Source organism: Chiloscyllium plagiosum, unplaced genomic scaffold (assembly GCF_037043375.1).
Source record: "Chiloscyllium plagiosum isolate Xiang-an unplaced genomic scaffold, Cpla_swu_hap1 HiC_scaffold_10, whole genome shotgun sequence".
Lineage (NCBI taxonomy): Eukaryota > Metazoa > Chordata > Chondrichthyes > Orectolobiformes > Hemiscylliidae > Chiloscyllium > Chiloscyllium plagiosum.
The window spans coordinates 102,757,896-102,780,033 of record NW_028270148.1 but is presented as its reverse complement, the minus strand read 5'-3'; the positions used below and the strand labels follow the sequence as shown (position 1 = coordinate 102,780,033).

The 22,138-nt window shown below is 37.9% G+C and overlaps 1 protein-coding gene across 6 annotated transcripts in view; it reads left to right on the top strand.

Moving 5' to 3' along the window:
* The window catches only part of ralgapa2 (Ral GTPase activating protein catalytic subunit alpha 2), a 562,522-nt gene that overhangs the window by 181,589 nt on the left and 358,795 nt on the right, over positions 1 to 22,138 (top strand). For all 6 annotated transcript variants that reach the window (XR_015758519.1, XM_043696530.2, XM_043696527.2 and 3 more), the window contains 5 exons: positions 1,128 to 1,259; positions 8,375 to 8,533; positions 15,775 to 15,968; positions 20,477 to 20,575; positions 21,308 to 21,463. Coding sequence is in view for 5 of the 6 variants with exons in the window: in XM_043696530.2 (XP_043552465.2) it covers positions 1,128 to 1,259; positions 8,375 to 8,533; positions 15,775 to 15,968; positions 20,477 to 20,575; positions 21,308 to 21,463 (740 nt within the window). In the remaining variant the exon portion in view is untranslated. The remainder of the gene's footprint in view (positions 1 to 1,127; positions 1,260 to 8,374; positions 8,534 to 15,774; positions 15,969 to 20,476; positions 20,576 to 21,307; positions 21,464 to 22,138) is intronic.

Here is a 22,138-nt window from a genome sequence, read left to right as displayed (position 1 = left end):
CATACAGACCTATCCAAGAACTTCAAATTACATTCTTCTGCTATATCTGGGGTGAAGGTCCTTGTGGATCAACTGACCTTTGATTGAAGTTCAACTACTGCTTTTTCACTATGTGGCTTTGAGTTTTAAATGGAGGAATCCCTATTCTATCAACTTTTAAGGGAATTTGTTTGGCCAGCAGCTTAAAAACAAAATCTTGGACAGTTTGAGGAAAGGAAAGGCATCATTGTTCTTGAGATATGTTTTTCAATTAGTGGCAAGATCTCACCACTAGAATTGTAATTTTTTTTGCCTATTGTTGGAAAGGCAGGCAAGTGGACCATAATACAAAGTTGTTTTAATCTATTTTTTTCAAACTTTGCCTTATAGCTGATTCATCTCTCGGACTTTCAGATCTGTGTCCTGCAAAATATATGTGGGGCTTCTATATGGTTTTTGCTATTTGTTGCTCTTGAGCAATTCACAATGCTGAAATATCTATTTGTCTCCCCTCACTTTTACTTGCTGCTTTTACAGCAGGCATTATGGACCACTTTGAGAGTTAGTGCACTCCTATTTCTCCCTAAAGTGCAAAATAAAAACCTGATTAACTTGTAGGAGAATCGTGTTTTTTGTCAACTAGTAGTATTACTGAATACTTCTGCTGTAAAAGCAAATAGATTCTGCAATAATTACCTGTCATATAGGAAGGAGGAATTTGAGAAAGATTACTCAAATATGCACATAAAATGGTCCCTAGTACCTAATGTATTACTGGTTGACAGTAGATGGCAAATGCTGAGGTGTTGGGCATTCATGTAACCACTGGGTGGCAAGGGATTTTTTTTCTGTTGCATTGCTATGTGTTTGGAGTGACCTGGTTATCTTGTGATTTCTTTTTTTCTATTTTGCGATAGTTAATATTTTATTAACAGGACAATTTGGACATTACGACAATTTAATTAATCTTAGTAAATCCAATTTCAGGTTGAAGTGTTTTGATAAGAAAATAATCTTATAATTTGAAGTGTGAAATTAAAACGTATCTAAAATGATTTTGATTTTAAAAGGTTAATCGAAATTTTATTTGACTAGGTGGGTCATCAACTTTATACATAGGTGAAACTCTTTCTTCTGCTAACACATAGGTGAGAGTATCAGCAGTGAAGCATCCAATGATTTCAATGGTTTCAACGAAACAGAGCTCTTGTTAACTCAGTGGAAGATATTTGATGAAGATTCAGAAGTTGGTGCAATAACTACTGATGCTATTGATGGAGGTAAAGTATATACCTGGCATAAATTAAGTTCTTCTAAAGCTACCACTCTTACAGGTAAGGGATGTAGTTGTCCAGGCTTAATGATTTAGCTTTCATTTGATTATATATAATTCAAGTATGATTTTGCTTTTCCCTCTTGTTCTCTCGCCATCTGCTGCAGACCCAGTCTAACAGCTATCTCCTTTAGGGTCCAGCCAGTTTAATCAGTCGTGTTTGCTCAGCCGCTTGGTGGTGGACGTTGAAATCCCCCATCTAAAGTACATTTTGTGCCCTTGCCATACTCGGTACTTCCTTCAAGTGTTGCTCAACATGGAGGAGTACTGAATCATCAGCCAAGGGAAGGTTTCCGTGCTCGTGTTTAACCAGAAGCTATGAGACTTTGTGCCATTGGAGTCAATGTTAAGGACTCTGAGCGTAATTCCCTCCTGACTGTATACCACTGTGCCGTCACCTCTGCTTGGTCTGTCCTGTTTGTGGGATAGGCCTGCTGATGGTGGTATCTGCGACATTGTCTGTATGATTCTGAGAGTATAACTATGTAAAGCTGTTGCTTGACTAGTCCGTAAGACATCTCTCCCAGTTTTGGCACTTGCCTCCAGATGTTGATCAGAGGACTTCACAGGATCAACAGGGCTGTTTCTGCTGTTGTCTATTCTGGTGCCGAGGTTGATGATGGGTGCTCCAACCAATTTCATTCCTTTCTTGTAGCAATTGATACAACTGACCAGCTTGCTAGGCTATTTTAGAGGGCAGTTAAGAGTCAACCATATTGCTGGGGGCCCGGAGTCACACGCAGGCTAGACAAGGTGAGGATGACAAATTTCCTTCCCTGAAGGACATTAATGAACCAGATGGGTTTTTCTGATAATTAACAATGGTCAGTAGGTTCTTAATTACAGATTTTTTAATTATTGAATTTAAATTTGATGGGATTCAGACTCAAGTGCCCAGAACATTAGCTGAATTTCTGGATTCATATTCTAATGATAATGCCATGAGAGCAGCATGATCACTATGCTCCTGTTCCCAAGGTTGCATTTACTAATATCAATGCACCTTCTGATTGAAGAACTTAACTTATGCATACTATAGTTTTCTGAGAGTTCTGTGTGAATTTATCCATTAGTTGAGGTATAAGGGGATGACCTTAGACTTGGTTCCAGTTTTAGCTAAGTTTCTTGATTTCAGTTGAAATAGTGCCAAGTGTGACACAGTTGGCTTCAGTGTTCCTTTACTCAGCAGAATAATCTTGTGGGATTTTTGGTTCTTATCACTGTTCAGCATTTCCAAGTGTATCTTTGTGCACATATGCACCTGCATGTTTATGAGGACTTTACCATTTTCTTGCCTATCTTTGTTACAGAGAACAGCCTAAATCTGAGACCCAGTTCCTTTCAATGCCTTTCTTTGACATTTATTTTCCCATTTTAATTGTCTTGTCTGATGTTGATCTGTTTATTCCATGTTTGAATATTTCCATTTTTAATCTGTCTCTGTCCCCTTTTTCTTTCTCTTCTAATTTTCTTCTCTCTCTTTTCCTCCCATACCCTTTCTCTGGTCTCTTGATTATTTCACATTTTTCTGCTTCCGCATTAGCTAACTCATGTTTTTTTTTTGTCTGAGGCAATTGTAGGGTGATACAGTGAGTTTTTTAAAAAACTTATTCGTTTAAAATGAATATTTTTTTGGAAATTTGAACTTGTTATAATGTTTAGATACTTTTGTTCATGGCCATATAAAATCAAATTACCTGTCACTTATCCACAGTGGATAAAACAAATCATTCGGGAATTAGCTGTTTGAGCTTCGGATTCAAAGTCCTTTGCTGATTCTAATTAGACTTCTAGATATCTTGAGCAAATTTTCAAACTATTCTGTTAAATGTTTATATAAGCATACTGTCAAAGGAATTAGGTCAAAATCGTATTATTGTTAAATACATTTTAACTTTTTCTGTATGAAGTGAGCATTGTTCTTTAACGGCTTCCATGGCATAAATTATACAAAGGTTTTTGAAAATGAAATTTTCAATGAAAAAAAACATTTGGAGCCTTTACTACACGAGAGAACTGTTTTAAATACTTATTTTGTAAAAATAGAACAATCATAACTCATCAAACTATTCTGCTTATGGTGAGGTGAGTATTGTGATCACTCGCCCAATCCCATTCTTATTTTGGACCAGATGACATGGGATGCCTTGAAAGCAATGGAAAGCCTTAAGCAGCTATGGATCACAGCATGTAATGAAAAGCAAATGTTTTTTAAAAGCTTCATTGTTTACTCATTAATGTACAAAGTCTTCCAAACCCCAGCTTGCGTGCACTTGCTGTAAATGTGATTTCACTACTTAGTTTCTTTTGGGCAAGCTCTCAGTTACCATTGGATTACAATAATTATATTCACATTTATTACAATGATAACTCACCCAATTTATTTTGAGATAGGCGTACACAACACTGTCATTTTCCCACGTGTTTTGTAGGAGTTTCCTCTTGCCAACACTGTGCAGGATCACAGAGTTGAAGTGAATGAAAGTATTTGTCAATTAACGTTCTAATAAGAAGAGACTTCATGGAGCAATATAATATCCCTTCTTATTGAACACTTAAAGTTAATTTGTGCTGCTATTCAGCTACACATGTCTAAATTTTCTTTATTATTATACGTGGCATGTGTATGTCTAATAAGGCTGGCATTTGTTGCCTGTCTGTCCTTGCCTGTGAGCTGATTGGCTATTAAGGCCATTTCAGAAGGAATTTCGGAGTCAATCACACTGATGTGCATCTAGAGTTACTTGTAGGCCAAATTAGGTACGGGCAGCAGATTGGGTCCAAAGTCTATGGATTCTTCTGTAAATGAAGAACAGTAGAGGTCCTTTACAGGTCTGTGAGAGAGTTGTCCTGAGCTGGGGTAGGTTGAGAGAGTTGTCCTGAGCTGGGGCAGCAGATTTCCTTACTTCAAGTACATCAGTGAATCAGATGGGTTGTAACGACAATCAATAGTGGTTACATAGTCGCCATTATATGAGTTTTTAATTCCAGATTTTACTGAATTCAAGTTTTACCATCTCCAATCGTGAGATTCAAACACATGTTCCTAGAACATTAGACTGAGGCTCTGAATTACTAGTCCAGTGGCAATATCACAACCTCACTGTCTATAACAGTGATTAAGTTGAACAATAATAGCAAAACTATAATTCTTAAAACTAGTCAAAAACTGATAAAGGAGGGTGTGGGTTCTGGTAACACAGAATGTATACCTACAAGGGAAGTCACAGTAAAATTGTGGGTTTGATGCGAATTGCAACAGAGCTGAAGTAGCCAAAGGAGTTGAGTGGATTTTGTTTTTGCCCCAGTTGCTATTACTAGGAAAAGCCGCAGTAAAAGACGACTATTGTCCTTGTTAAGTGAAGTCAAGGACCATGTCCTTAGTTGTCCTTGTTAAGTGAAGTTGAGGACCAATTTCCTTAATTGGATTGAGGTGACCTTGTAGGGCACTCCTGTCAGCTCCAAAGGTGTACCTGCTAAATTTCCAACCAAGGTTTTCAAGTGCCTTGGAAGTTTTAAAAATGCTTGCCATTTCTTGTGCCATTTTCCCATTGCTTGGATTCTTTACCTTTTCATTGACTGGTGTCCTCTTGTGGTCTCCTGTACAATCCAATGGAAAAATTGGATCAAATGTGGCTCCTGTTATGACTGATCTTGTTGCTGTGAATTAGAAATGTAATCAATGTGAAGTTAAGTATCGACACTATGTCACATGGAGCCACAATTCATCTTTCAGTCTAATGGTGGAACTGTTCTCCAATCCTTCAGCACATCTACAAATTAAATGGAACCTTGAAATATAATTTTTAGATATTCTCCTTCATCTTTGTGTGCGGTGGGATATATTAACATTTAACATTGCGAAAAGAAAAAAACATAAGATAAAGTATTAGTACTAAAAAATGTGATATCCCCAAGATCCCAGAGTTTTCAATGAAACCAGTCAGGAAATTGCCTTAACTATGACCTTTCAAAGCTCTTTAATCAGAACTTTGTCATGTTAGATTGGAATATTGTTGATATAGCTCCATTATTTAATAAATTGACATCTGTTAGGGGAAAACATATTGAACAATATGTAGATGTTAATCTTTATTTATATTGTTGATTGCAATTAAATTTTAAATAGCTGTCACCCTTATTTACACCATCAAATATTCTCTGTATGACTTTTTCCTGTCAATGGTTCATTCAGAAATTAACTACCAAAGCATAAAAGCGATGGAGCATGAACAGCATTTGTATAAAAATGAGTGGAAAAATAAATGTCAGAAGTTAGTAATAATGGTATAGATTGGTGACTGAAATGTTAAAAACCTGTGTTTAAAAATTGGACAATGATTGATTTTCTTGTCCTCGTTCTCCTATTTGTTGTAATCATCATGTCTAATCTCACTGATGACACAAAAAGCTGGAGAATGAAAGTGGTTATCTCCTCATTGTTTTCTCAGTGGTGAAATTATTTATAATCCTAAACAAAATTCAAAGTCTTTAAGAGAATAATGATTTAAAATTGAATGTGCTCTGTTGGGTCATGAAATAAGCTTATATGGTGGCAATTGAACTTTGAAAGATACATTTATAATATGAAAGATTATTTGTTAGATTGAGGATTTATGTATATTACATTTTGCATTGAGGTTTTTAAATTAATTGTGGAATAAGTTAAGTGTTGAAATAATGCTTTTTAGTGCAGTGTAATTTTTTTTATTCTCTTGTGAGACATTGGCAGTGCTGGCTGGCCAAAATTTATTGCCTATCCATGTCCTGAGAAGTGGTGAGCTGCCATTGAACCAGTGCAGTCCATGGACTGTAGGTCTCACCACAATGCTGTTCAGACAGGGAATCTGAGGATTTCGACTCAGCAGCAATGACAGAATGGCAATATATCTTCAAGTCAGAGTGCTGAGTATCTTGCAGGGGAACTTGCAGGTGGTGGTGTTCCCATGGATCTGCTGCCCTTGTGCTTCTCAATGGATTTGGTCATGGATTTGGGGAGATGCTGTCTCAGGATCTTTGGCAAATTTCTACAGTGCATCTTGTAGATGGTACATTCCGTTGCTACTGGATAAATTGCACTTTGCTCCTCCTCCAAGTGAATATAGATAGTAAATAATTGAGCTCCTATCTTGTGCAGTGATGATTAGAAATCTACATATACTCGATCTAACAGTTGCTCTTTCTCAACTCTCCATGAAAGAACTTTAGCATACTTTTTCTTCAATAATAATGGACACTGGTATTTTCTCAACAGCAGGTGTTAGATTAACTGGCCTGTAGTTTCCTGGTTTTTGTCTGCCTCCTTCCTAAACAGAGGCATCCCATTAGCAACTTTGCTGGAACCCTCTTAAAATCGATGGGAGTTCTGGAATATTTCAAACAATGCCTCCACCATTCCTGCATCGACTTTCTTTAAAACTCTTGAAAGTAGACTATCAGGTTTAGTCACCTATCTGCCTTTAGTCATATTAGTTTGACAAATATTTGTCCCTTGTGAGAGTGACTGTTAGAAGACCTCTCCTCCCAATAGCGCCTTGCTCATCTGTTACTGAGGGAAATTTCCAGTGCTCTACCATGAAGACTGATACAAAGTATTGTTTAAAGTTATCTGTCATTTTCCTACTATCAGTTTCCGAGTTTCATTCTTCAAGAACCCCACATGCAGTTTAGCTATACTTTTTACAACCTGGAGAGGTTTTTGCCAATTTACTTTCTTAATCAATTTTTATTAGCTTTTTAGTTATCTACTGATTTTTAAAACAAAAAGTAAAATTTCCCAGTCTTCTAGCCTGCCAGTAGTTTTATGTCACTTTGTATGACTCAATTTTTTTTTTCATTGAATACTCCTTGAACACCTTTGTTAGCCAGATGTAATTTATCCTTCTCATTGAATTGTTCTTTTTGACTTGGAATAGATTTTTTTACTGAGTGTTATGAAATATTTGCTTAAAGAATGCCAATGCACATTTACTAATTGACAGTATAAAATATTGTCTTTATTAAACAAGATCTGCATATTTTGGGAATTTTCTGGTGCTTATGATTTATGATCCTGAATAACATCAAAATGTGTTATTACGTTGGTCTTGATGCAGAACTTTTAATGTTTTGGGAATTGAATTCTGGAATTCCTTTCATTTGTTGAAGTCCCTTGTAGTTCCTCTTGAGATGTGTTAGTAACACAAACAGCATAAAGCCAACAGAGTGTCTTTGCAATTCACAAAAATTATGCTCACAATTGCTAATTTTTCAGAAGTAAAATTACACGCATTACGAATTTGGCAATCCAGATTGTTCAGATTGCATTTGAAAATTATGAAGAGAGAAGTGACATATAAAACTATGATTACAGTCATTTCACAGGTGTAGCATTGAACTCAATTCTCTTCACCACGATATGAAAGCAAACCCACAAAGGTGGAACAATAAGCAACAATGAGGCTGGTTCCCAAATCTGGAAAACAAGTTTAAAGCAAGACTATGTATTCAACTCTTCAGATTGCATTTGAAAACTATCTGGATTGCCAAATTTATAATACGTTTAATTTTATTTCTGAGAAATCAGCAATTGTGAGCATCATTTAATGCAAATTGTGAACTATTTACTGCTCAGACAACTTGGTTGATTTTGTGTTGTTTGTGTTACTAACATATCTCAAGAGGAACCACAAGTGACGTTAAATCATGCCTAATTATTCAGAATTGTTCGGTGTAACATTGAGGCCTGACTATTGTTGAATTTTCTTGAGATTTTAAAAATGTACTTAAGTTCTTGAAATTTATAGGAATTGCAATTGATGATTATTTTGTTGGAGAATGTCAAAGAAGGGAAAGAAGTTCAAGCTACATTCTGAGTTATTAGAAGGTTTCTGTTGAGAGCCCACAAATTTTATTTGCCCTGGAAAAGGAAGCTGTCGACCAGTCACACAGAATATTGCAGGAACTTCCATCCCCAGTAAAAGTACTATTTACTTGGACGTGTGAAGTATTTTGTACATGTGTCAACTTATTCCAGGCATTTAAATAAACACAAGATTCACATTTTCCCATTTCCTCTTACAGGTTCTGATATTGCCTTTCCGACGCTGACAACAGCCAGTGCACAATCTCATCCCTCCACTCTTTCATCAACTTCCTCCATGCAACCTGAAACCAAGGACTCCACCCCACTTCTGGATGAGAAACTACATCAGTCTGTCTTACAAATTCCTGAGGATCTGGGTACTACTTTAGTTTGATTTATATGTTTTATTGTCTCTGTGTTGGGTAATTTAGTTGGTATGGTGAGTTTTCTACTTGTGAATATATGATGCAAGCATTTTGTATGAAGCATCTTATTCTGGTTTTGCTCACTGTGTAATTTACATTTGAAAATCTCATCAGATATGAATAACCTTTATTATTGCAATATGAATATCATTGTAAGCGAACAAAAAGACAGTTGGCCGTCGAGATTATTTTAAAAGTATTAATCCTTTGTGGCCCAGGAACATCTTTATTTGTGTTTGAATATGTCCTTGAGTTTGTGATTCATAACATCAGAAACCTGTCTGGAACAGTCTTGGTATGGGTATGCTAAAATCGTAGTAAATTTGATTTGGAATTATTTGAAGTGGTGGCAAACCACTTCTCACTGAAAAGTTGAATTCACAGCAGTACGTTTTTTTTAGCAAACCAGAATTAACTCTCCAAAAACCAATTTCAGTAATTAATTTGGTTTGCTATTACATTAATCTTCCTTGTGGAAGAAATTAATTATGGAGTAGAATAAGCAACCTCATCAGATTAGAGTTGGGGGAGGGGGGTGGTTTGCCGATGGGGGAAAACTGAAAGGTGCCATCACTGGAGGGCTGTGATTAATAAGGAGTTTGCTAAATTTGTACCTGTGTTAAATTGAATCTTGTTAATTTATTGGTTGCAACTTACTTATTGGTTCAAATTACTTACTTCCATTTAGATTGAGAAAATAAGCAGGCATATAAAAATAGTTAAAAATTTAAAAAAACTAATTCAAAACTAATTAAGTAAAATAAGAATGGAGGGTCAGATGATGTGTTATTTCTGCATGATGTGGGAGCTGGTGGACCAGGTTGTGGTTCCCAGGGATTGTCTGCCGTAAATGTTGGTTGATGGAAGAACTCGAGCTCAGAGTCAATGAGCTGCAGTCTGAACCTCAAACATAGCGACACATGAGGGAGGGAGAGAGTTCCCTGGATACTGTGTTTCAGGAGACAGTCACACCCTTAGACTAACTCAAATTCGGCCAGTGTTGAGGGACAGGAGGGTGGGGCTGTGAGTGAGGCAGATAGAGGGATCCAGGAGGTAGAGTTGCAGGAGCCTCCACCCTTGTCCTTGTCCAACAGGTTCAAGAGTTTTGCTTCCTGTGCAGATGGAAATGGAGACTGCAAGGAGGATGACTAACTGACAGCACCACCATGGTACAGGGAGCCGTTCAAGTGGGGGGGGAGGAGAGAAAAGAAATGTTGTTGTAATTGGTGATAGTATAGTTAGAGGCATAGATACTGTTCTCTGTAACCAGGGTTGAGAGTCCTGAAGGTTGTGTTGTCTGCCTGGTGTTGGGTTTAGGATATCTCATGTGGGCTACAGAGGGACTTGGAGTAGGAGGGTAAAGATCCAGTGGTCATGGTCCATGTGGGTACCAACGGCATAGATCAAACTAGGGCAGAGGTTCTGTGAAGGGGGTGTGAACAGCCAGGTGCTAAATTTAAAAGCAGAACTAAATGGTGGTAATCTCTGGATTACTACCTGAGCCATGAGCTCATTGGCACAGGGTCAGTAAGATGAAACAAGTAAATGTGTGGCTCAAAGTTTGGTGTGGGATGAAATGGGTTTAAATTCATGGGACATTGACACCAATACTGGGGAAGAAGGGACCTGCTCCGATGGGACGGTTTTCATCTGAATCATACTGGGACCAGAGACCTGGCGAATTGCATAACTAGGGCTATAGACAGGACTTTAAGCGAAATGGGAGGGGGGAGGGTACAGTTATCGGATAAATTAGAAAACCTGAATTAAAGGAGCAGGTAAAAGTGCAGAACTCAGGAGAGGTTATTAAAATCTCCAGCATTGGTACAAGTAGGACAGGGTGTTTGGAAAGGGATTGCAACGAAGCTTCAAGTACACTGGACAACCGAATGACCATGAGAAGAGGGACAGTTAACACAGGACTGCAGGTGTTATATCTGAATGCATGCAGTATAAGGAATAAGGTAAATGAGCTTGTGATGCAGATTGAAATTGGCAGGTATGATGTGGGCATCACTGAGATGTGGCTGCAAGGGGATCAGGAATGGGAGTTGAATATTCAATGATATACATCACATCGAAAAGATAGGCAGGTGGGCAGAGGAGGTAAGATTGCTTTACTGGTAAGAAATGAAATTAAATCAATAGTAAGAAACTATGTAGGGTCAGATGGTGAAGATTCTGTTTGGGTAGAATTGAGGAACCACAAAAGTAAAACACCATAGTTGGAGTTATGTCCAGGCCTCCAAATAGTAAGTCAGGTGTTGGTGCGCAAGATACACCAGGAGACAGAAAAGATGTGTAGGAAAGGCAAAGCTACGGTGATCATGGAGGATTTCAACATGCAGATGGACTAGGAAAATCAGGTTGCTAGTGGATTGCAAGAAAAGGAATTTATGGAATGTCTATGAGATGGCTTTTTGGAGTTGTTTGTAATGGAGTCCATTATGGGACAGGCAATACTGGATTTAATATTGTGCAATGAAGCTTAATGTGAAGGAGCCACGAGGAGGCAGATATCGTAACATGATTGAATTTACTCTGCAATTTGGGAGAGAGAAGATAGAATCAGAGGTAATGGTGGTGCAGCTAAATAAAGGCAACTGCAGAGCCATGAGGGAGGAATTCGGTAGAATTGACTGGGAGAGGAAAGACAGTTGAAAGGGAATCTAATAGGGTATTGAAGGGTATAAATAAGTTGGATAAGATACGTTTTTATTAGTACAGAGGTCAGTAAGCACAGGGCATAGATTTAAGGCAAGAGAGGTAGAAGACTGAGAGGAGAGCGGGAGAGGATTTTTAAAATTCGGTACTGGGAGTCTGGAACTCACTGCCTGAAAGAGTGCCTGAAACATTCATAATATTTAAGCTGTATTTAAATATTTGCTTGTATTACCATAGCCTCCAAGGCTGCACTTTTTGAAAGGTTGGTGGAGGAAAGTACTCTTGCAAAATTTAAGAAGCCTCTAGTTGAGCACTTAAAATGCTAGGGCATAGTAGGCTATGGATCAAGTGCAGTGTAGTTTGGTGGTGTTGGTCGGCATGGATACGGTGGTCTGAAAAGCTGTTTCTGTGCTGTATGGTTCTGACTCTCAATGACACGATGGGCTGACCAGCTGCGTTCTGTGCTGTGTCTGATTCTGCTGTTTCTACACATCTGGCACAAGATTTTGAAAACAAGTTTTTTGAGCTATGTCATAACAGTTGGTTGCAAGGAGAGCAAATAATATGCTTCAAGGGTGCCCCTTAAAACCTCCCTGAAAAATGTAATACGTCCATCAACTTGTGGCTCTTGCTCACAGTCACTGAAACTGAAGGAGAAGCATCCTTGAAGGTGCCAAGCATCTTGTACAAACAGAGAAAAGTGTGTAAAACCCAAGCATTTGCACACCTGGCTCTGAAAGTACCACTCCCCTCACCTGTGGCAAGGTGTGCAGATACAGCATTGGACTGCTTTGTCAGTCATGACCCACACCTCCAACATCCTTGATGCTGAGGAACTGCAGGCCATTTACATGCCCAGGAATAGGAGAGTGCAAATGATCACCTGATTTTGAAATTCAGTTTTGAATGAAACTCCTTCTGAAAGATCTGACATTCAGAGAAGACATGAAGGAGTCTTGCCCTGATTATGATTAGGCCATCTCTTTACTCTGGACAAAAGTCTTTTGATAGATGAGCAAGGGACTTGGCAAACCTCTGTTTTTATCAGAGATCCTGAATAGGCATTTATCTAGTTTAGTAGATCCCTGATTCCCTTACAGGTTACCTTACCTTCAATAGTTCCAGGCTATGATGCTGGATGCAAGTAATATTTTCTTGCTTTACTTCCCTGGATTAATTTGGGAATACATTGGTGCAATCTGCAGTACTGTCTGCTAGTTGAGCTGATTTTACTTTGGAGGGGAGGAGTGTTTAAGAGTATACTTGAAGTAAATCAGATCAAATGTAATTGAGCAGTGTTCTATAAAAAAGTAGTTTTATTACCATTGAAATTTGCATATTTATGCATTAAAAAGTGCATTAATACGTAGAAGTTCAAATTGGGACTAGGTGCAGAAACTGATTTATGTTTTTTTGATGTACAGGCAGTCAGAGTTTGTGAACAAGTTTCCTTCCTCAGTCCGTTTGCAAGTGATTTGTACACACATTGGAACACAATACACAGCAATATAACATAATTGTTCATAAGTACAAGGGAACGTTGGATCTTTTAAAACTAATATTAATACACCTTGTAAGGGATTGTGTTCGGAAGCAAAAGCATTTGAAAGTCAAACCTTCATAAATTGAGGACCGCCTGTGTACCTGAAAATATGTCTCCTGGAACAGTGGTACTGATGCAGCAGAAATCATCCAGTAGGGGATGCTAGAATCAAATCTAAATGCTTATTTGAGACTCATTTTCTGAACCTGCTAACACCTGGTGTTTTGAAAATCAATTTTAACTTTCAAGTTTGTAATAATTTCAAAATATTCCTCTATTGCTTTTTGGCACATTCAGTATTTATTTTTTCAAAGGCTAGTTAGCATTTGACAAAAGTCTTTTTTTTTTCTACGCAGTGAGTGATTTTCATTTTCATCAGGGTGATGATCTGGCAGACAAAGGACAAGCATTGCAAGAATCCAGCCAAATTTTATTCCACTGAAATCAGTGAAGTGAAAACTGAGAGGGTTCTGTATATTGCAGCTGATCAGTTCCACTGAATTACTGTCTAGCCCCACCAGATAATTTTTTAGATTTTTATCCTCCACAATTCATACATTATACAACATATTTTAAAATCAAAAACAGGTCATCACTGATAACTTGTTCATGATGTTATTGTCTGGCTTGACATGGGAAAATTGTTGTTGTGGATCCTGTCTGTAAATCTAGTTTTAAGTTTCTGTGCTGCGTAAGTTTCACCTAAAAAGTAATTTGGCCTCTTAGTTGGTAAATAAACAGTAATATTGATATTTAGATTTCATATATCGACCGCGAGCGAAAGGTTCAGCAATTTGAACAACCTTTCAATGGAAGTTAGAAAGGCATTGATTTAGTCAATGACACGGTTGCTTTTATTGAGATGAATGCCCATAATGTATTGTTCACATGTATAGGTAGAGATGTCATAGAGACATTTTATGAATTTTTGCTCTAATCAAGAATATATACATTAGCCTTGACATGGTTGGCCAGTGATGGAGTCAGTGCTAATGGTGGTTATTGATTGTAATGCTAAGCTTATTTTGAGGCAAGGATTCCAAATGTAACCATTTGTCTCAGATACTTTTTGGAAGTCATGAATTAATTGATAGTTGCTACAATGTGTGTGGAATTTTACTCCTTCAACCTGACACACAAAATAAAACAGCGAAAAATTAACAAAGGTAAAAAGTAATTCAGGCTACAGATAGTTAGGTGGCCAAATCCACATTTTTCATTTGTTAAAACAATTGTATAAAGTTAAGCTAATCAATCCATAGTAAAATGAAAGTTGCGTAAAAGCAAAGGTAGTTATTCTATTCAGATTTTTTTTTCTGTCTGTATACTCCTGGATCAACAGTCAAGGCTATATGGGCTAAGCTTTGGCGGTAGTGTTTGAAGCCAAAATCGTAAATGATCTCACTTATATTGGACCCAAAAGAGAAAATGCTGGAAAATCTCAGCAGGTCTGGCAGCATCTGTGAGGAGAGAAAAGAGCTGTCGTTTTGAGTCTAACTGATCCTTTGTCAAAGCTTTTCTCTTTTAGTTTCAGATTCCAGCATTCGCAGTAATTTGCTTTTATCACTTATATTGGAAGTGTTTCTGGCTTGATTATCAGAACTTGTCAACAGCCACATTTGTGGCACCAGGGTTGGTTATGCTGCACAAACGGGAGGTGAAAGACTGGGAGAGCTTTAATGATAGGGGACTTGATTGTATGGGGAACTGATGGGCGGTCTGTGACAGCAAGCAAGACTCTCGAATGGTATGTTGCTTCGCTGGTATCAGGGTCGTTGCTTCGCTGATATCAGGGTCAAGGATTTCTGAGTGGCTGCTGGGCATTTTAAAGAAGGAGGATGAATATCTAGCAGTCTTTCTACATGTTGGTGCCAACAACATAGGGTTTACAAAATAGAAATACTGTCCGATAACAAGAATTTAGAGTTAGGTAGGTTAAAGAAGAAGACCACTAGAGTTATCATCTCCGGATTACTACTTGTGCCATGCACTGTTGAGTATGGGAATAGGAAAATAGGTCATTGATGAGCTCAAGGAATGGTGTAAGAGAATGGGCTTTAGATTTTTGGATGATTGGGGCAGCTTGTGGACTAAATTTGAGATCAAAAATTTTAAAAAGGATGTTTTTTAAATACCTGTGTCTCATAAGAGATGGAATCCCCAGGCCTAAAGTAGTCAATGTAGACAGAGCTTTCACATTGATTTCAATCAGCCAAACAGGATTCCAGCCTGAATATTCTCTCACTGAGAATTTAAATTGAATAGTTGAGACTTGAGGTGTAGGATGACTCCAAATTGAAACGAGTAGAAAATGGTTCTTGTGCTTTTAAAGAAATGCTAGTAGAATTAAGACAATTTAGGAGCTCGGGAGGCTTGCTGCACAAATTTAGGTATCAGGTACATTGTCTTTTTTTTAAAAAACATTTTGTTATGCAACTTACCGTTAATGTTTTAACTTCTTTTTGTGTTTACAGGTTTGGTAAGTCCAAAGGTAATGTCATTATTATCAAAGGTCTGTAAATTGTACAGTTGTGTTTCAGTCCATCCTTTACCCAAAACATACAGCAAAGCCATGGTATTTCACAAACAATTTTGTTCGTATATTTATGATTAGGAGGGGAGAAATTAAAGTTATGTACAAAACATAATGTGATTTCACATTTATGCCCCCTTCAGTGTCTCATAAGTAAGACCTTTTCTCTGTTTTATATTTCTGGAGGTTTGGACTGAGAACATGTCAGAGAGGCTGGGGTATTTGACTCTGAGACCCAGTGTTTAACAGCAAATTGACATAGAACAAATAGGTTGCTTCTACTTGTTGATCCATAATTCCTCTGCATCATGTTCTTTGAAAAAAGCCAGCGTTCTTAAAACACGACTAGTAATTTAATCAGTGTGATTATTGCGCAGGAACTGCTGAATACGTCATGGCCAAACATTTGAAAAAGTCTAATCTATGGTCTGACCTATTTATTTTAATTTACAGATAGTAGTGAATGCCTTACAGATGAGTGTAGTATCATTGCTGGAGGAACCCTTACTGGCTGGCATGCTGATGCAGCTGCTGTGTTATGGAGAAGAATTTTGGGCATTCTGGGAGATATCAACTGCATACGCTGTCCTAAAATCCATGCCCTTGTTTTTGAATATCTATATGAACTCTGGCACAAACTAGCTAAGGTATGCTGGCTGTGAAATAACATGTTTTCTAAGTTTCTCTGATGATATAAAATAAACATATGCATGTTATGTTATTTGTAGGTCTCTCCAGAACTGGTACACAGAGGTGGGGTGATGGTCTGGTTTACAGGGTGTAATAAAAATTATCTCTTTGCCATAAATCAAACACAGTCTCAATATTCACAAATCTGTTTCACAAGCAAATGTTTGAATACAAGCTTTAACCAGACACTTAACCATCAAACATGTTGAAACACTGAACATTGAAAATTGTTTAATAACTGCTGTCTCATTAGTTTGTTATATGTATTAATTACGTTAAGATAGTTTGGAATAAATTTTGCTTTTAAAGAGCATGCTGGATAACTCTTGTGCATTTCAGGTTTTCAGATTTTTTGTGATAAATTGCCAAATGTATGAGCTTAAAATGTTGCAATGAACAAAATGGTATTTGCAACCTTAGTGCACAGGAAGAGCAGCTATTTATCTCTTGAACCAATCAGATTGTTGGATTGAAAGGAGAAAGGCTAAGGATGGACTACGAATGTAAATCAGAGTAGGTAAATTCAATGCTGAAACAAGTGCAGAAAGATAGATAAAAGGGAAGATTAGATTACAAGGATGAATTTTTAAAAATTCACCAAAAATCTGGTGTATTCATAGAGGGTAAGCTGTAGCAAATTATCTTTTAATTCTTTGGTCCTTGTCTCACTGGGTATGCACCATGCCCCTCTGCTGCTGCTCTCTCACTATCTTGCAGTCACTACAGTACAAATACACTCTCCTGCTAGGACCATGTGGAATTTTCAAAACAGGTGCCACCATGGGGCATTAAGTAGAAACTCAACTGGATTTGCCACATAAACACAGTAGCTACAAGAGCAGTTCAGAGGAAGGGGTGTGATTCAGAACTCTGCACTTACCTGGATAGATGCAGCTGCAACAACGTTCAATCTTGACAACACCCAGGGCAAAACAGCCTACTTGATTGGAAACACATCCACAAACATCCACTCCCACAACCACCAGTGCTCAATGGCAGTGTGTGCTGTCTTCAAGCTGCACTGCAGATGTTCACCAAAGACCCTTAGACGGCATCTTCCAAACTTACAACCACTTCCATCTCGAAGGACAAGGGCAGCAGATATATGGAAACACTACCACCCTCCAAGTTCATCCAAGCCACTTACCAACCTGACTTGGAAATATATTGTTGAGAGTGTAGTGCTGGAAAAGCACAGCAGGACAGGCAGCATCCAAGGAATGGGAGAATTAACGTTTTGGGCATAAGCCCTTCATCCGGAATGTGTTTTTCCAGCACCACACTCTCAATACTGATCTCCAGCATCTGTAGTCCTCACATTCTCCTTGGAAATATATTGCTGTTCTTTCACTATCGCTGGATAAAAATCCTGGAATTCCCTCCATAATAGCATTGTGGGTCAACCTACATCATGTAAACTGCAGCAGTTCAAAAAGGTAGCTCACCCCCACCTTCTCAAGGGCAAATAGGGTTGGACAATAAATGCTAACCAACCAGTAATGCCAGTGTCCTAGAAGCGAAATAAAAAAAATCTAAAGCCCAACAGCATGCTAGGTTTATTGCTTTCAGACATGAATAGTCCCCACCCCCACTCCAGCCTATCACCTCACCTTAACCTACTTCCACCTATCGCATTTCCAACGCCCCTCCCCCAAGTCCCTCCTCCCTACCTTTTATCTTAGCCTGCTGGACACACTTTCCTCATTCCTGAAGAAGGGCTCATGCCCGAAACGTCGATTCTCCTGCTCCTTGGATGCTGCCTGACCTGCTGTGCTTTTCCAGCAACACATTTTCAGCTCAGATTTATTGGGAGTGAGTGTAAATCATGTCAGCCTGGCTTATTGCACCTGATATTGCGTTGTCCTGTCCTACTGAAAGTGATGTTTGTCCTGTTCAATGTCCTTACCTCCTTCCTTGGAAGACTGCTACCATTCTCCCAGCTGTTCAAAATCCGTAACAATGCCCCCTTTGCCTGCGCCAGTTGTACGTAGCACAGCATGCAAGGATTCTGTGGCTCATTCTGTATAGATTGTTGTGCAAGGTTCCTCCATACCAATTCACATATTGGAACCTCATCTTCAGGAGGCCCATCACCTTGTTCCACAGTAACTTTGATGGAAGAATGGGTTACATTATACATTCATGTGGCCTTGGTCACCGTTGGATTGTGAAAAGATATCCTTGGTCTTCCAGTAGCCCTCTTTGTAAGGCATCTGACCCTTAAAATGAAACAGGAACTTGAGCGTCTCCAGAATAAAGGCATCGTAGCAGCTTTGAGGGTAGCTAGTGGAGATCTCTATTGGGTGGTACCTGATATCACAAGTGACTTATACTTTGGTGGAATTGATCCTTTTCTATTGAAGAAGTCCGCTGCACTATGATACGACAATCTCAATGTTATATGTCTATAGTGGAGATAGTGAGGACTGCAGATGTTGGAAAGTCAATGTCGATAAAGTCTGGAAAAAGCGCAACAGGTCAAGCAGCATCAGAGGAGCAGGGGAGTTAACATTTCAGGTCATCAGGTCTGATGAAAGATTCTGACCTAAAACCTGGACTCCCCACTCCGTTGATGCTGTTTGACCTGCTGTACTTTTTCCAGATCCATACTTTATCGACCCTGTGTCTATAGTGCCTTGCAATGGGGAATGCCAGCTATATTGGCAAAGCTTATTGTCTTAGTTATAGTACTGACCTTGTCACAGGGAAACAAGAAGCGGTGTGATCTGTCAAAAACTGTATCATCCGTAGCCTCAATATGTTTGGGGCTCAAGATTAAGAGATCCCACTTAGTTCCCCGATGGATTCCTGGAAGCAGCCAGTTGCATAAAAATGTAATGGAGCTATCACCTTGATAGCTGCTGAGTTAGAATGGCCAGCCATCTCATCAAGCCTCACCACCTGCTCCAGCAGATAGCACAGTTCTGTGATGGTATCTCAGGTGTCCATCTGCAGCAGCAATGTGCCACAATCATCTGGAAGAAATGGCATTGAGGGGAATGGGCTCTGGATCTCTCCTTGCTGAGAAGATCTTTAGATGTGGCCTCCTCAAGTGAAACAAATTTTGCAAATCTCTTCTCAGCTTCCATCAAAAACTTGAAATCCTTGACACCTAGCTGTTGATCTCTGTTAACAGAATTCAGTCCTTTCTATCCATTCAATCAAGGCCCCTTATCATTTTATATGTAAAAAGCATGTCAGATTCGGGTGAGCATGGTAATATTGAGGTATCTAAAATTTGTTGTCCGAGCTGTGCCTCTTCACCATTGACTTTGTGCAACAGTAGCATTCTATTTCTCAACTGAAATATGAAATTGTTGCATTTATGCAGTAGGTAAGAATTAAATTCTTAATAAAAACTTAAGTTAGTCAAACTATTTTAAGTCTACAAACTCTTAGTTCTCTTGTATATAGCCAGTCAGTGAAATGTAATCTTTAGATTAGAGTGGGGTCTGGAGCTCATGACCCAAAAAAGGTGACATAGGTAAAAAGAATATTTGCATTTAAAATATTTTAGACATGTACTTAGTGATATAACCTAGGTACAGTCTAAGAGCTAGAAGATTAGATTCGACGAAATAGCCCCTTCTCAGCTAGGACAGATATGATGTGTTAAAATATCTCCTCCTGCACCATAACATTGATACATGTTATATATCAATGGAAGCTTATGTTTTGTCTGATAAGGGCCTCGACATTTCAGTCACATTTGGAAACCCTATTTCTCATCCAGATTGGACAAATATGTACACATTTACTTACCTTTTGAAGGAGTTTTCCTTGCAAGCATCTGGGTCATGAATCATCTTTAACATAATCTAGGCATTCACACAACCAAGTGAATTAGCATTGAACCATAGTCCATTTTCATCATTTCTGTCGTGTTCCAAAATTTGATGACTCTGAAGCCACTTTGACAAGCTACTGGAAGAAATAAGTTTGTAAAATGAAGGAGTTGACAATACCAGGTGGTATTGTCAAGCAGTTGATATGTTGTGGGCACAGGTGAGTTGAAATCGTTTCCAGTGATGGTGGGGTTTCAGGTCTGACCACACACACCCATCCTTTCAAAATCTCAACTAGTCTGTGTGAAAATGATGCTTCACTCCTGTGCCATGTTGTTTTTATATTTTGTAGCAACTGAAATATTCCACCATTAGGACTAGTGCTTGAATTTCTCCTTAATTTACTGTTTTGCAGCCAAATATCCAAAAAGGCACAGTTAGAGTAAGTCACAAAGAAATATAGCTTCAATTATCAAGTTTTTCTCGGAATCTTCACAGGACGCATAATTGAAGATTGTTTGAATGGTAGTGCAAACTTGATGGGCTGAATAGCCTATTTATCCCACATCTTATGGTTTCAGTAAACAGAAGTAGCTAACTTAACAGCTAAGTTATTATATTGTGAGCCACTTGCTCTTTTTGACAGGCGTAAGATTGTTATTTGTGTTTATCTTTTCTAGATTAGAGACAATCTGGGTGTCAGTCTGGATAATCAAAATTCACCACAATCTCCTATTCTCATTCCACCTCTTCGTATGTTTATGTCCTGGTTATTTAAGGTAACTAATATAATTTCTCTAATTCTAAAAGTTACACTTTGCAACTTAGAAACAAAAAATTGTAAGAAGCAGACTTAGTTAGCACTTGTGAGGAGAAGAATCAGATCATGGTTTCAGTTGTAATCTGCCATCAGAATTGTGAACTAAAAGCTGAGTGGATATTGCGGCTATGTTGTTGGTAGAAGAGCAAATATCAATACATAGTAATTAGTAGTAATTTGAGTACAGTGAAAGTATAATCATATTTTGATTTATTCAGAAATTAGGTGAATGAAGAGCTATTCCATTGTTATGTTTTCTTATTCCATTAAATTATAAGAATATATCTTTTTCTGACTATGATCTGCTATCAAATTGGAAAATTCCTTTCATTTTACTTTTAATTCCACTATTCCATTTGGCTATAAGATACTGTCTTAAATTTGTTTTGTACAAAAGTCGGTAAATTCCAATTAAATATACAAATGAAAGTATACGTGGCATATGTTGGAAACATGAAATTTAAAATAAAGTCAACAAAAAATGCTGCAAATACTCAGCAGGTAGGCAGCATCTGTAGAAAGAAACAGAATTAATACTACAGATTGATGTTTTATCAGTTTTGATACAGTTTACATAAAATGGGCATAAATGTAACATAGATAAAGACATTTTTTTGAAATGTAATTAGAGATAGAGTCTAAGTTTTCAGAAACTGTGACACTTTAATTGTATTGTTGAAACGTTTTTAAGGCAACGACTCTCCCCAATGAGTACAAGGAGGGAAAACTGCAAGCATACAAGCTAATCTGTGACATTATGACCAAGCGCCAAGATGTCTTGCCAAACTCTGATTTCTTAGTGCACTTTTATCATGTGATACACAGAGGCATTGTGAGTGAAGATCAGGTAATAAAATCATTTGTTTCGTAGAAAGCTTTGTTCAAGTTTCAATTCAAAGTCAAACTGAAATGTATTGTAATAAACTAAAGTAAATTATTGGAAACTGTATTCCAAAATAAGTGTAAAGAATAATTCCTCGGAAAACTGTTGATTTAGTAAAATAATTTATCAAATGTTAAAGGAGCTGAGTTCTGTTTTTTGCATTGCATGCCAAATTTGTCATTGTGATAATGTGCTCATTTATTTGATAAACTCTTGGACTTTTGACCTATTTAAGTCTTTTTTTTTAAACCTTGAATGCCAAAATGTAAAAATCAAGCATAAGGAAGATTGGTACAAACTTCGAAGACAGAAAGAAGATATCAAGTATAATTCTATAGTATACTTTCAGAATTTGGAGTAACATGGTTTGCCAAAAGAACTGCAAACTCTTAATTGGAGACCCATGTAATATCCTGGTGACCAAGGATTGAATCCTATCAAGGCAGAGGTGTAACTTGGGACCCTGTACAAATTAGGGTAGAGGGAGTAAGACTTTGAATGAATCAAATTTCTAGAGGAGTTAAGGTGAAACATCAGCTGAGGAGAACTTTGGAATAGTCTAGTCTGATATTTTTAAAAGTGCATGGGTGATCAGATGAGCAGAGGAAGAGCTAGACATTGGCCATGATAGAGAGAGAG